Here is a 14,974-nt window from a genome sequence, read left to right as displayed (position 1 = left end):
TAGAAAATATTGTAGGCGATACTCAGGAGAATATGACTGGTTATCATGTGATTCTTCCTGTAAAGCGTTCACCCCCACATACCTCTGTGGGGTTGATTGACGTGTTTCCTGGTGTGCATAATCTTGTAAAGCATCTCAGTCTCTGTCTCTTGGAGCTTAGGGCTTTGAAGCCACAGAGACGGTGCTTGCGTTTCAGCTGTGTTCCCTGAATTCTCATGACACCTCAGTATTAAATCTCTAATACTGAGATTGCTCATGTGTAAGTGGGATATTGAGTCACAGTATCTGCCTAGTAGGTTTTTATGAGTTTTAAACGAAGCTCATAGAGAGTCATGTAACAAGTGACATCAAACATAGTCTATGTTGTTTTGTGTGCCTGGATTAAGGTAAAGAGTGCTTTGGAAAATTCCGTGAAAATTATCTATTTATGTACTGTATCTTATCTACATAGACCTTTATTCGTTGTAGAGTAAGGAAAACTTTTCTCACTCCTTAGGAAAAATCGTTAAAAGCAAGCTGTAGGTGCTGGCACTTTGTCTCAATAGAGTGTGCACTTGCTATGCAAACATGGGTGTGGAGTTAAATCACCAGAATCCATTTTAAAGCCAGATGGTGTGACCACATGCTAAAAGTTTCAGTGCAGGCAGAAGGCTTAGATGGAGAATACCCAGAGCAAGCTGTGTAGCCAGACTAACTGAACTAGTGAGCTCTGGGACCCCTGAGAGATCCCTTGTCAACTTAGAAGATAGAGAGCATTTAAGGACTCCCAATGTCTAAACATGCATTCTTATACAAATACTTTCATACTGGCACACATTCAAGTGTGTGTGTGTGTGTGTGTGTGTGTGTGTTTTACTTAATACCTTTAATAAGAGAATGCATTCCAAATTATTTAAATTGTTTTCCCTATTTTTGTACATGGCATTAACTTATCATACATTTACCATTATATATAAAATACGGTGAGGAGAGTTTAAGGTTTTCAGGTTCAGACTTGGCATTATTGATGAGACTTTGATAGCAAATGTAAAATGTATTAAGACACTAAGGCCCTTGACTTAACCAAAATGATAGAGTTGTGTTTGATAATGTACAGATATGTCTCAGCATTTGAGACTGTCAGGCAAACTTGTTAGTTTGAAGCTACACTGGGCCAGATAGTGACATCTTTTCTCAAAAAGACAACAAAATAAAAACTTTGAATGAATGAATAACAAACAAACACCATATAATGGAGTAGGCATATCTTAAAATATCCAACAAAAGTTAATCATGTCATAGTAGTGTCCTGTCAAGGTGATAGATGAGAGCTTTTGCTACTCTTGAAAAACACAAGAAGAATTCCTAAATTCCTAGAATCCCACGAGATTCCCATAAATTAGAGTGTGACAGAGGGAGGAGAAGCTGATTACTCAGAGCCATCATAGGTGCCTGCTTCGTGTAGGCTCTTTGATTTGTTCCTTATTGCATGGGGGTGGGGGGCTTCAGTCCTCTTGAGCTGATTTTATTAACATTTGGATGATATAAACAGTATGTCCTCCTTGCTATAGTGGTAGTAAATCTGGGGTATGGAGCCCATTACTTTCCCCATATATTCTCCATCACTCAGAACCCACTGTACTAAACATAGTAATGTTGGTCTTTTTCTCCTCTTTGTTTTCTAGACATGACATCATTCCCATTGTTGTTGTTCCTGGCTGCTATGCTGCCCCTATCCCTTCAAGATAACTATGAGGTATGGGTAAGGTTTAATATCCTCTCAGAACATTTTAGGCAACGATGAAGGCTAGGAAGCTGTCAGACCACTCTTTAGAACTATTAAAAGCCAGACTGTGGAGTAAGTCTCAAAGTACTCATTGATAGTTTAGAGCAGTTGACACTATTTTTAAACTATGTCGAATGACCTTGTAGCCCCAAGTACAAGTTAATATTAAACAGAGGTTAAGGTCATGGTACACATGAATGAAACAGGCATACATTTATCACACAAAGTAGATATCGAAGATTGGGCTGGATGCAAATATAATACATTTTGATTTAATGTCACTTAAATTGTATTTTTGTTATAGTTTTTAAGTAGAAATATTGATATTAATTTAAAATTTTTTCTTTTTAATGAGTTCAAGAAATTAAAATTACACATGATATTTGAGTTATATTTGTATTGGAATTTTCATATCTGTTGATTGATTTCTTAAATTTTCTGTTCCATGAGCTGTTATTATTTTCTTTAATCCATTTCAATGTGGTCCTCATAGACAACTGATATTATATTCAAATTTAGCATGGCTTCAACTTACTCATTTCTGTATGTAACTTTCATAGGTAGTGTTTGAGAAAATTATAACTATATTTACAATTTTAAAAGTTTGCTAGGATTGAGATGATGATGATGCTTAGCAACACTTGCTTAGAAAGCACAAGTCCCTGGGTTTGATCCTTGTAATGTGTGCGCGATTATGAGCACTCACGCGCACACACACACACACACACACACACACACACACACACACACTTAACACACCAGAGATGTTAAGTACGTCTACTATGGAAACAATAAATTTGTACATGAGGCAAATAGCAATTATTTATAATCTGTTCTTATGTTTAGGTAATCCCAGATACGGTTCAGTTATCTTCTTTCATGATCGAGTGTGTAGGGCCAGCAAAGTTACTCTCCTTTTGTTTAGAAATCTAATAAAATTAGGAGGATTGGGCATTGCTGTAGCCTTCATACACTTCTTCGGCCTCTGCACTGGAGACTATTAGAATTCCTCAAGAGTAGGGAGTGCCAGTAACTGGTTAAACCTGTTTTTAAATATACGTTATATATCTTGTTACAATAAACAAATTAGCAATCTTGAAACCATTTGTTATCTAGGTGTTCTTTCAATCTGTTGGCATTCCCAGTTTCTTTTTTAAAAAAATATTAGTGTTTTATGGCACTTTTGAATCATCTATTCTCTTTCCCTTCTTTCTCCCTCTCTCTTTGGTCTACTGGTACTTCTTTATAAATTGTCAAGATCCAAATAGCAGAGATATTCAGAGTCCTCTTTTAGGAATGAAGGCTTCTTTGAGAGCTGCCATGAAGAACTGATTCCTCTCCAGCTGTCAACTTACTATTGTTCCTCTTGGCTTTGCTTTTTGGTGTTGTAATTATTAGGTCCTATCACCCATCCAATATAAGCCCTCTCACAATTTGTTCTCACATTTCAGTGTTTCTAGTATGTTTTTATTTTTAATCTGTACCACTGCCTGTATAAGCACACTTATTGTCTGGTGGAATTTTTATCTTCCATGGAAGGTAGGATAACAAGCAGAAAATAATAATGACTTTCTCAGAAGCTATATATTTTGTCTTTAGAAATAAAACAACTTTAAGTATGTTTTCAGGTTAAAATGGAATGTTTGGGGGGAGGGCCTGGAGAGGTAGCTTGGGGGACAAAAGCATTTACTACTCTTGCAGAGGACCATTTGGTTTCCAGCATCCACCTGAGGTTCCTTACACCCACCTTAACTTCAATTCCAGGGAATCTAGTATTCTCTTCAGACGTTCATTTGCATTGCAGTCATCTACATAAATTCAAACACAAACATGTATGCTTAATTCAAATACATGTATTAGAAAATGATGCCAATCCCTTAATCAATAAACATCTGGCGATGTTGTTTCTTTACATTAAAATAAAACATGAGAATTTTCAAGCAACAACTTTAACATGAACATCCTTTCTGCCTTACAGAGCGTTGGCTGTGAGAGATCTCTTGGCACGAGGCTCTCATCAGTGTCTTCAGAACATAAAATATTAGGGAGAGATGGACATGTAGCAGACACTGGCATTGCAGTGTGGCTAGATCCATGGTGCCATGTCTGCAGAGTTTTGTGGGAGTAAGTACTGTAGGAAGGAGAAACAACTTCTCCCAGCAGGAAGATAAAATATATGTGAGGGTGTGTCCATCAATAATTATGCTGTAACATCTTGTTCTTCCCTATAAAACAGTACATTTTGGAGTATGTTTCTACCAAAAAAAAGTGGCTCTTACATCTCTGTCAACTCACATAATATCATTACATCCTCCTGTCCCACACAGAAAAAAAAATGTAAATTTAAATATTAGCATCTGAGTTAACTTAGCTGGCTTATTTCTGTTCACTGAAGCATAAAGTCAGAAATATTCAACTGTTTTCAGGAACTCATTGTCTCCAAATTTACGTGAATATTAGATAAACCTGTCTTGAGACTGACCACAAAAATCCGTCACACATAAAATTCTCTTATTGTAATAAAATGTTGAATGCACACATTGTACTAGGTCTGGGGCCTACACATTATCTCACAAACGTCCAAACACCTGATAAGAGGGCTATTGCTTACTAAGATCTAGAATCTATTATGTGTCTTCTTCCTTAACACTTTCTTGCTACAATATAAATGAGTCTGAATGAGTTAAGTTTCTCTACTATGTATGGCTATCATTACAGCTCTCTCTTAAGTCAATATTGACATTTGTAGGTATCCTCAGAAAAGTTTTTACTTTGACATGTGATGAATTCTTTTATAGCCTCAAAATTTCTGTTTAAAGTATTTCTTATGAAAATGTCATAGATTTTCTTAACATTAATTATGAAGGTTTAACGGCTAACATTTTCATGAGTCCTTTAACAAAGACCTTCATTTATCTTATCCAACTTAGTCACCTTTTTGTACAACTTTAACAGACACTAACGTGACTTTATTTTTATTTCTCTTTAGAATCAAGTCCTTGAGGATTTGTCAACTGATAATGAGTCAACCCAAGAAGAGATTGTAAACAAACACAATGACCTGAGACGAAAGGTTGATCCACCTGGTAGTGACTTACTGAAGATGGTGAGGGCTCACAACAAAACACTGCATTTGGAGAGCTATGTTTGGAGCCTGCAGATAGCACTTGGCTTCTCCTGTGTGCTTCAGGAGGGTTTGCCTCTATTCTAGCATCTCTTTTTAACCGAAAAAGTATTCAGTGTTTTGCTTATGAGCATGTTTACTTGTCTGAGTGTGTGTGTGTGTGTGTGTGTGTGTGTGTGTGTTTGTGTGTGAGCATCCACGTAGAGATTGGACTTAGTTTGTGTCTTTAGCTGTGCTTGATCAGAGTAGAATTTACTAAGTTTCTTTCATCACAGTAACTCATTGATATTGTGGAGCTACAACAATTATAGTGACAGAGTTCAAAATCAAATCTTTTGACTTTGGTCTGTAGTGAAAATCCAGTATGTTATTTTGGTGGATGTTCTTCTCTCTCTTAATCTTCAGACAGAACATCTCTCCTTTAAGGTTCAATGACCTTTTATCTAACTAGTCTCCTTTACTGGATTAAAAACCAAAGTCCACGTGTCTCTTCAATTCATTCAATGAGGGAAAAGAATGAAACTAGGATTTATGAGGCTCCTTCTTACGGCTGTAAAAATAGTCCTAGCACTTCCACGTGGTTAGTGCTACTCATAGTACAATAAGCACTCAAAGTCTTTAAGGGATCCTGTTGTGATTTCAGGAAGTCATCAGACCATTAAATATTTTAGTATTTTGATGACCTTAGGAAGACAGACTACTTGTATTTATTTGGTACAGAAAGGGTCACATAGAAGTTCAAAGTAACTTTGGACATAGATTATGAAACTACCAAGAAGATCAAGAGAGGGTAGACATGGACTATAGCAGATACAGTAAGAACTAAATAGAACATGTGTGACATCAAAGGAAGGTTAAAGGTGGGAGGGCATGAATGAGAGGATAAGCAGGATCAGGAAGATGGGGGAGGAAAATATGCAAAAATAAACTTATTTATAAATGTTGTAATGAGAGTTGGTAATATATATGCTACATAAAAACTCAGATATATCCTACATTATATATTGATTCCGATGACAGTCTGAAGGTGCCTACCTTTTTGCAATGATTAAAGCACTCATATCAGCCTGTCTGCAAAGATCATGTGACTCTGAGGTCTGAGTTTTCACATGGCTTTTTTCTTTCCTTTTAATCTTTAGGAGTGGAACAGTGAGGCCCAAAAAAATGCACAGGCCTGGGCAGACAAGTGCACTCATCAACATAGTCCTCAAGAATACAGGACTATCAAAAGTATGTATATTCAAAATCACTTATAAATAAATAGAGAATAAACACAGGAAAGCCCATTTTATGATATCATGCTAAAACAAGTTGTGAATAAATGCCTATTCTGACACTGCCTTTCAAAAAAATCTAAGTATCTCTGCCTTTTAAAAAAGTTAAGTATCTCTGCCTTATAAAGAAATGTTAAGTATTTCTGAAAGGCTCCATTCTGTGCTTTTTGGATGCTTTATATTTTACAGAAACTGTGTTTCATGATGGCAGCTTTGCTTTTTGTGACCAGATCACAAGTGTAACAAGGTCTGGATCATTGCTTTCTCTGTTTTGCAGACTTGAACCAAAGTCTGGATGAAAATAATTACTAATTAAGATCTTATAAAGGAAATTTAAAACTGTAACCTCTTATTTCACTCTTTGTTAAATTATGTGCAAGTGTGTCTATGTGTATTTATGCCTGTGTGTACGTATGTAAAAGTGCTTCTAGAGGCCAGAAGAAGGTGTCAGATCGTCTGATGCTTACAGGTCACAGGTGGATACAGTATTGCTGTCACAGGCGGCTGTAAGTTATCCAGTGTGGATGCTATGAGTTTGGTTCAAGTCTCCTGAATTAGTAAGGCATGCTCGTACATGCTCAGTCATTTACCCTGGCCTATGAAATCATAATTTCCATATTTTAACTCAGTATCTTATCTGTACACTCTGAGTACCTAAAAGATATATTATGTTAAATTAAAAATAAACTATGAAACATAATGTTCACATAAGGAAGTGTAAAATGATTACAAAATAAACAAATGGGTAATGAGATAAAATATTTCTTAAGACATTAAAAATGAAGGGCATCTAGGTTGTTTCCAGGTTCTGGCTATTACCAACAATGCTGCTATGAACATAGTTGAGCATATACATTTGTTGTATGATAGGGGATGGAGGTGGGTGGTCCTTGGACTTCCCACAGGGCAGGGAAGCCTGATTGCTCTTTGGCTGACGAGGGAGGGGGACTTGATTGGGGAAGGAGGCAGAAATCTTTAGTAAATAAATAAATAAATTAATAACATTAAAAATGATCATCTTTTTCTCCAAATTGAATCTAGTAAATTAATCACCTCTTTTCAAGATTTTACCTCTTAGATATTCTTAATTTAATAACATAATGATTAAAATTTTATTTAAAAGACCACAATATTCAGTTAAAGTTTAAAGTAAATGTTAAGTAAAGAGCTTGGTAAAAACATTAAACTATTTTTTAGGGTTAAAGATATTTTCTCCCATTCTCTGAAGAAAATATGGTCCAAAATTTTAATTTTCTAGTTAAGACATAACGTATAAACTGTAAAAATATAGTTCCTTCTCTTTTTGTTTGCTTTGGACTTGTAGTTTTGAAAGAATGACTGCAAAGAATGCTCACACAGAACAAAAATCCTAAATATGTAAAATGTTTATTTAAAAATCTCTAGCTAGTACAGGAGAGAAATGGAAGGAATTAGTCTTTGTCTTCTCTATGACTGCAAATTTACATTTATTTTACATGAGGCTCACTCATGGGTGCGTGCACACATACGTGTGCGTATACACACACGTATGGAAAATTTAAGGTGTGAATAAATGAGATCAAAGACAGAAGCTACTGAAGAAAAAACGTTTATAATTAGTGCTTATGGTGTTCAGCACAAACATGTTGATACCTCTGGCTACTGTTCAGCTGAAGGTTCATTAGTTCTGAATCATGATTTTTATGTTATTCAAAGAAACTGCAAACAATGTCTTTAAAGAACAGGGATTCCATTCATGTGTGTGTGTGTGCACGTGTGTGTGTGTGTGTGTGTGTTCCTCTTTTTTCTCTATTGCTGTCTTCATGAGTGGTCTATTTTTTTCCCATAGACTTAAAATGTGGTGAAAATCTCTTCATGGCATCTTACCAAGCACCATGGTCTCAGGCCATCCAAAGCTGGTATGATGAATACAAAGATTTTAAGTTTGGTGAAGGGCCAACAACACCGGGTGCAGTAGTTGGACATTATACTCAGGTAAGAAAAGGTACTTTCTATTAGTGCTGGGCAAGGGAAAAAAATTAATGACTTGATTGATTTCAAGGCAGAATTTCAGTGCAGAGAATTTTTATTTTCTCTTTGAGAGAGGGTCTCACTATATAGCTCTGACTGACTTTGAACTTTCTATCTTCCTACTGGTCTCCCAATTTCAGGGGGTATAGGGAGAGTGCACACCAGCCACATACCCTTGGGAAAGATCTTGTGTGGGTGGTTATACATTGGCCTTGACAGTCATAGGCTATTGGAGCTGCCATCTTTCAATGGCTTATCCAACCTTTGTAAGGGAATATACTTGATTTTTTAAACCTCATTTCTTGACTCCAGCCCCCAAACAAAGGTAATGCCTTGTGTTCTAAGGCACTTATACAGACTTTGGCAAGGTTGCGCATCAGCTCTGTATGGCTCCCGACTTAAAAGGGGAAATGTATATCCTGGAGTTTTGTTACCAGAAACTCTGCCAGGTGGCTTCCTGCTGGACATACAGGCTGAGGCCCTGGTCCCTTTCCCATCACAAAGTGGCTCTTTAAGCAAGAATTACGGGATTATGCCTCTATCCTGTCCACTCTCAAAAAAGGTCTGTCAAACCTAGGGGAGAAGGTGATGTGGTAATCCTGCTTGGCTGCATGGAGAAAATATCCAAATATCCAGATGTGGTATAGGCAGGGGCAACTCAAAATTCATGGCATAATCAGATCCTGTAGACTGAGAGACTTGAGTTGAAACACAGTTTCAAATAGGAGCCAGGAAATTCAAGAACACATCTCTACATAGGAGCACCCACCATACACATCTTGGATATATTTATTGTTACTGCATAGCAGGCTTCCATCAGGCTTGGACCAGCAAGGCTTGCAAGCCATCCACTATTCCTGCCCACACAGAGAGGAAGATACTTATGGCCACAGCTTAGTACCAAACTAGACAGCCTCTTTTTGAAGCTGAGAGGAGGTTCTGGTTCATCTCTCAAGGTCAATGCTCTATGGGCACAGGACACTTGTTTTTGGAAAACACTTCAGTGTACGTACCTTCAAGGTAGTCAGCAACAGCGTCATGGTCAATTTGATGTCTGTCCAGGAATTGACCTGATATCCTGGTTACCATTGCTGTCTATTTTCATAAACCTGAAGGGTTGGAAGCAGTGTCAGAGAAATTCCCCATCATACCAAGGTCCTCTGGTGTCTGTAGATTCTTTTATTCTTTTCATTGTGCCATGAAGTTTTCTGGCCTCAGCCCAGCCATCTGCATCCTCATCATCTTGGAAACTGCAAAAGACAGTAAAGAACAGCTTCTCTGAGAAGGAGCTGAAGCTACTGTCAGCCTCCATAAATTCCACTGGGTACTTCCTTATAATTTTGCCAGACGAGGTGACCAACATGAGCCCATTAAGGCTGTTTTAACATCTGTAAATTGATTCAATAATTTAAATATGGCCATAAGGATTCTAGAAACAAAGTAGAACATCAATGCTTTAAACTTATATTTTCTCTTTTTTTTCTACATTATTTTTATCTATGACATGTGCCTTGTCTTCGTCTCTGGGTGTATAGCTAGTTTGGAATACCACTCACCAAGTGGGATGTGGATTCGCTGTGTGCCCTAACCAGTCATTGAAATATTACTACGTTTGTCAATATTGTCCTCCGTAAGTATCCACTTCAATTTGTCATTTTTTTAATGATCATAGTTTCAAAACAAATTAAGAATATATTTTACACACGAGAGGGAAATAAACCTTAAATATTATTTAGAGTTGAAACTTATATAACTGAATCTTTGAAATGTACAACTCAGCAGCTTCACGAATCACACTCAGAAGCTTTTCCTTTCCTTTCAAAATGATTTCTCTTCCCTACTCGATGGCTGCTTCCTAATCACATAATACAGGGATTATGAAGCTCATATTTTCAGTTTGCGCTGTGTTTGGAGGCTACAAAGCAAACTTAATATTAGATAGGGGTGAGCATGTGTGAGTGACGCAGATTCGTGATGTGGTCCTTCTAATTAAGCTGTCCCTCCCCCTGATTATATAAGTTGTCATAGAACCTTGTTAAAATTTAGCGGCTGAGCAGCAGTCATGTTTCACACCTTAGTCCCAGCACTTGGGGGCCGAGACAGTCCGATCTCTGTGAATCCATGACCAGACAGGGCAACACGGAGAACCCTTTTCTGAAAAATCCAAAAAGAAAAAAAATTAATTTATTGCTTTTGTTTTTGAGAATTTCATATAGAAGTACTATATTTCAGTCACTTTCACTCTTCCCTATCCTCCTTCAAATCTTCCTCTCCTCCACACCTTCTCTAAAAGTCATAATTTCATCTGTACATACACACACACACACACACACACATCAAAACATGAACACACACAATATCACCAAGTCCATTTACAGTTGCTCTTATGTGCAAGTGTTTAGGGTTGACAACTTGGGACTGGATACCCTATCAAGAGTCTCTTCCCTAAAGAAAACTTGATCTTCTTTTCTATATAGAATTTGGCTGTCACCCCTGGTTGCCTCCCTGAACTTGAAAATAAGAGTCTATTGCTATAAACATCATCAACATCAGACACAGGAGTTGGAAGCATCCAGCTAGAAGTTTCCTTCCTGCAGACTAGCTTTCATAGTATTAGATGGTGTTATGTAAGCTGCCGAGGGTAAAAATTACCAAGAGTGTTATATTTTTGCAAAATCATAATAATGAGTAGCCTAATAGTTATTTTTCAATCTTATTTTTGTTGCTTTGTTTATGCATATGCACAGTACCTCACAAAACCAGAAAAGTGCATTGAATCCCATAGACCTGAAGTTAAAGGTGATTATGACCTACTTGATATGGTTATTGGGGATCAAACATGGATTCTCCAAAGGAACAGCAAAATTTCTTAACCACTGAACCTTCTTTCCAGCCCCATGTTGCTACCTTATACCTGTAAGAATTTATTAAATCTTAAACTTCAAAGGCTCTTTTAGAAGTCTTTAATATATTTCCAACAGTTAAGAAAGCTAAAATCTTAATTCTTTTCTCCTCAAAATTTACTAAAAATTCTAAAAATCATGTTCAGTGGAACTTAATTTTAAAGACAGAAATTCACTTCCCTTCTGTGATGGAAGCTCTTTAAAACTTTCCCATGAAAAAACAAATATATGTTCATAATCTGTATGTTAACCTAATTTTTCTTAATTAGCTGGGTGGTGGTGGCTCACGCCTTTAATCCCAGCGCTCGGGAGGCAGAAGCAGGCGGATCTCTGTGAATTCGAGGCCAGCCTGGTCTACAAGAGCTAGTTCCAGGAAAGGCTCTAAAGCTACAGAAAAACCTGTCTCGACAAACCAAAAATATTTTTTTTTTAAATTACATCTGCATGTATGTTTGTCCTTGTGTAGTGTGTGCCCATAGGTGCAGATGCTTATGGAGACCAGAGGTATCAAATCCCCTGGGACTGCATTACAAACAGTTGTACATCACCTGAAGTGTGTGCTGGGTACAAAACCCAAGTCTTCTAAAAGAGGCATGTGCTCTCTTAACTGCTGAGACATCTCTCTGCGTCTATTTGTATCTTCTCAATACAAGAAACTTATGTAACACGTGTCTGAGAATCTTTTCAAATCAAGCCTTTTAAGTGATTCATTTCTACTCTGTATGTGGGTGACACAGATGGTGTGGCATCTCAGTTGAAAAGGAAAGTCTTCTAAGAATTTTCAAGAATATTTTTTTTGGCCTTATGAAAAATACAAAGAAAGAAGCCATTGCACTCTACCAGCTGTCTGGTCCAAATGAGAGGCACCTGGAGTCTGGCACCAAGAAGGATCTGATGAATAATGAAGAGAAGCACGTGGCAGAACTTGTACAACACTTTATGACTTTTCATTTTAAGATTTCTCAAACACATAGAGCAATATACAGAAGAAAGGGCCTGCTGCAAGTCCTTGGAGAATGTGTGCACACCCCTGCCACCCTTAGCGCAATGGAGAATCTCACTCCTCTATTTTCATATGCCAGTCAGTGAAGTGACGATCCTCCCGAGGCACAGGCTGTCACTATCAGAGTACTGCACTTTTAAGATGGGTTTTATAAAGTGTTTTTCTAATTAACATTCTCAGTTTTTATAATCATAAAAGTCTCATACCCACATGCTACCTCCGTAAAACCCAAACTTTACTGTGCTTAAATTCTTGAACCTCACCACATCATCATGGGGACCTCTCCCATACTGTAGGAATCAGGCAGAAATAATAGCATTTTTCTGTGTCTATAGAAAGCATCTTTTATACCTAAGCAGCATCCTGTGCTTCATTGTCTTAGAAATTTTCCAGGTTCATGAGGAAATGAAGAGAATGTTTCTACATTAAAGTGTTTCTAAACTTTTAGAGTCTTATTTATTGTATTTCAGTTGCTCACATTAATAGAACATGGTTGAAGAGTGAAGGCATTAATTATCCCCTTATTTCACATCTCTATCTGAATACTCTTAGACAATGTTAGATTTTTATGTGACGTAGCTAAAGATTTTAATAGCAATCCATATATCTGTTTGTGTATATATATATATATATGTATATGTGTGTGATATATGCAAGCATTAGAGTATACAGAGAAAAATTAAAAATATTTTATATTTTGCTTTTCAATTTCAGTGGCAATTTTGTGAACAGGCTATACACCCCGTACACAGTAGGAAAACCATGTGGCAGTTGTCCTAATCACTGTGACGATGGACTGTGCAGTAAGTGTTATTAATATACAAATATAACAACATAAAATGACAATCTGTTTTAAGATTTCATAGCATGGCCTTATGTTCAAGAGGCAAAAATGTAGTTCACATCATTTATTTGAATTACAAAATCCTTTGTTTATGGTGTGTGTACTTTTGCCATTGAAAAACATGATACTTTATGTAGTCTAATGAAACATCTAAAACCAGTGCATACTTGTATCAGTATTGATATTATTGCTATTGGAGTCTAGAGAAATATTTCTGTGGATGTAATTCAGTAAAATTTAAAGTGAATTTTCTTATTCTCTAGGTTAATAAAATCTTAAGTTTAGCATTTTAAGAAGAGAAAGCAATACAGATCTAAGTAGTTGAGGTAATAGAACACAGGTCAGGCCAGAGAAAGAAGACAGATACTACAATTCTTTGCCTACCAAGAAACTTAAAACAAAAAATTCCTAAGGTCCTCCAGATCATCCTTTGAATTTTGTGTTACATTTTTATTTATTTGTGAATGTGTACTTATTTCTCTCTGTATATGAATAGGAACATGCATGTATGCCATGGCATCTGTGTGTGATTGTGTGCTGAGTCAAAGGACCGCTTATATAAATTGCTTCTCTCTTTCAATGATATAGATTCAGAACAAGTCATTTTTGTGTTATTAGTGCAAATGTTATGAAAATAAGTTACAGAGAGAGGAAGTAGGTATAATAATAATTCATTTCCGTATTTTCACATAAAGAGATTACTAGACACAGTAGCTTTAGAACATATTAATTAAACTTGTTTTGCTGAGAATATAGAGTTTAAATATTAGCTGTACTTAAGTTTAAAAATTACTTGCATAATGACTGACATTTTAAATAATGAGTTTCTTTTTAAAATATTTCTCTTTATTTTATGTTTATAAATATTTGTGTGTACATGTGTGAATATATTTATGTATACTACATTTGGGCCCCATGATTATGAAGGACAGAAGAGGATACTTGGTTCCATGGAGCTGAAATTACAGGAGGCCGTAAGCTACCATGTAGATGCTGAAAATCAAAACCAGTTTCTCTGCAAAAAGAACAAAGACTTCTAGTTGCTGAGCCATCTTTCTCAACTCTCAATAGCTCAGCTCCTCAAAGAATCACTCAAGTTAGTTTTCTTAAGCCTTTCTTGAGTGAAGAAATATATCAACTCTACTAAAAGGCATCTCACAAAGCCTCAGTTTAATGGAAATTCATCCATTTACTCAATTCCTTTCTGCACATTCATGTTTTATTTTGTCACTGTTGGTAGAGGAAAATAATAACAAAGTAATGAATATCTCTATTCTTTTTTTCAGCAAACAGGTGTTACTATGAAGATAACTATTCTAACTGTCCATCTTTGAAAGCATCGGTAACCTGTGAACATGAACTGACTAAAGAAGGCTGCAAAGCTACATGCCTCTGTGAAGGCAAAATTCATTAAATTTCTAGTGCACGAGACCAGGGCCATGTGCAGGATAACCTCCTCCCCACCTTAGTCTTTTCACAGTCCACCAGGAAATTCTAGGTATAATACACTCAAATGATTCCAAACAGTAAAGATTCATTTTTTCTATATCATCTCATTTAGCAGAAATAAGTTATAACCAAATATTTTAAAATAACAAAATCAGTAATACCTTTGGGTCTTGACCGCTGAATTCTGTGACGAATTGAAGCAGTTCACTCAAACCCAAGATCATATGTAGTTTGTCTGTATGACTAAGGTCACTAAAACTCTGTCTTGGGAACAATAATCAGGTTCCCAGAACACAATGAAGTAAAGAAACAGCATATACTTCCACTGTAGCTTTTACTCACTTTCCCTAGCTCTACCTAGCTGACTAGCTCCAAAAACAAATGCGCATTAGCTCTCTTTGATTTCTTCTCAGCATTTACTCCTCTTCACATTCCTCAGAACTAGTGTTTCAAATTCTAAACTTTAATTTGCATTTTAATTGTTAGGTATTTCACGTACCATTTTAAAATGTAACTTCATGAACAGAATTTGCTTTTTCAAATGACTCCATTGACCTGTTTTCTTTTTCAAAATTAAATAAATCTTAATATTTGCATATTAA

General features: G+C 36.4%; 2 protein-coding genes across 2 annotated transcripts in view; one reads left to right on the top strand and one right to left on the bottom strand.

Annotated features, from left to right (window-relative positions):
- LOC121450285 overlaps window positions 1–217 on the bottom strand; it is a 22,824-nt gene extending 22,607 nt beyond the window's left edge. Inside the window, exon 1 of the mRNA XM_041655116.1 lies at window positions 83–217. Within this exon, the coding sequence (XP_041511050.1) occupies window positions 83–217 (135 nt within the window). The remainder of the gene's footprint in view (window positions 1–82) is intronic.
- Window positions 1–14,974, top strand: part of LOC121450832 (cysteine-rich secretory protein 1-like) — a 16,242-nt gene extending 1,268 nt beyond the window's left edge. Inside the window, exons 2-8 of the mRNA XM_041656159.1 lie at window positions 1,665–1,735; window positions 4,755–4,871; window positions 6,029–6,119; window positions 7,992–8,137; window positions 9,709–9,803; window positions 12,794–12,882; window positions 14,210–14,974. Coding sequence (XP_041512093.1) covers window positions 1,667–1,735; window positions 4,755–4,871; window positions 6,029–6,119; window positions 7,992–8,137; window positions 9,709–9,803; window positions 12,794–12,882; window positions 14,210–14,337 — 735 coding nt within the window. The 5' untranslated portion in view covers window positions 1,665–1,666 and the 3' untranslated portion in view covers window positions 14,338–14,974. The remainder of the gene's footprint in view (window positions 1–1,664; window positions 1,736–4,754; window positions 4,872–6,028; window positions 6,120–7,991; window positions 8,138–9,708; window positions 9,804–12,793; window positions 12,883–14,209) is intronic.

The sequence above is a fragment of the Microtus oregoni genome, unplaced genomic scaffold (assembly GCF_018167655.1).
Source record: "Microtus oregoni isolate MIOR12 unplaced genomic scaffold, Mior012 000007F_ref0000211, whole genome shotgun sequence".
NCBI classification, from domain to species: domain Eukaryota; kingdom Metazoa; phylum Chordata; class Mammalia; order Rodentia; family Cricetidae; genus Microtus; species Microtus oregoni.
This window is presented reverse-complemented; position numbering and strand designations above follow the sequence as displayed.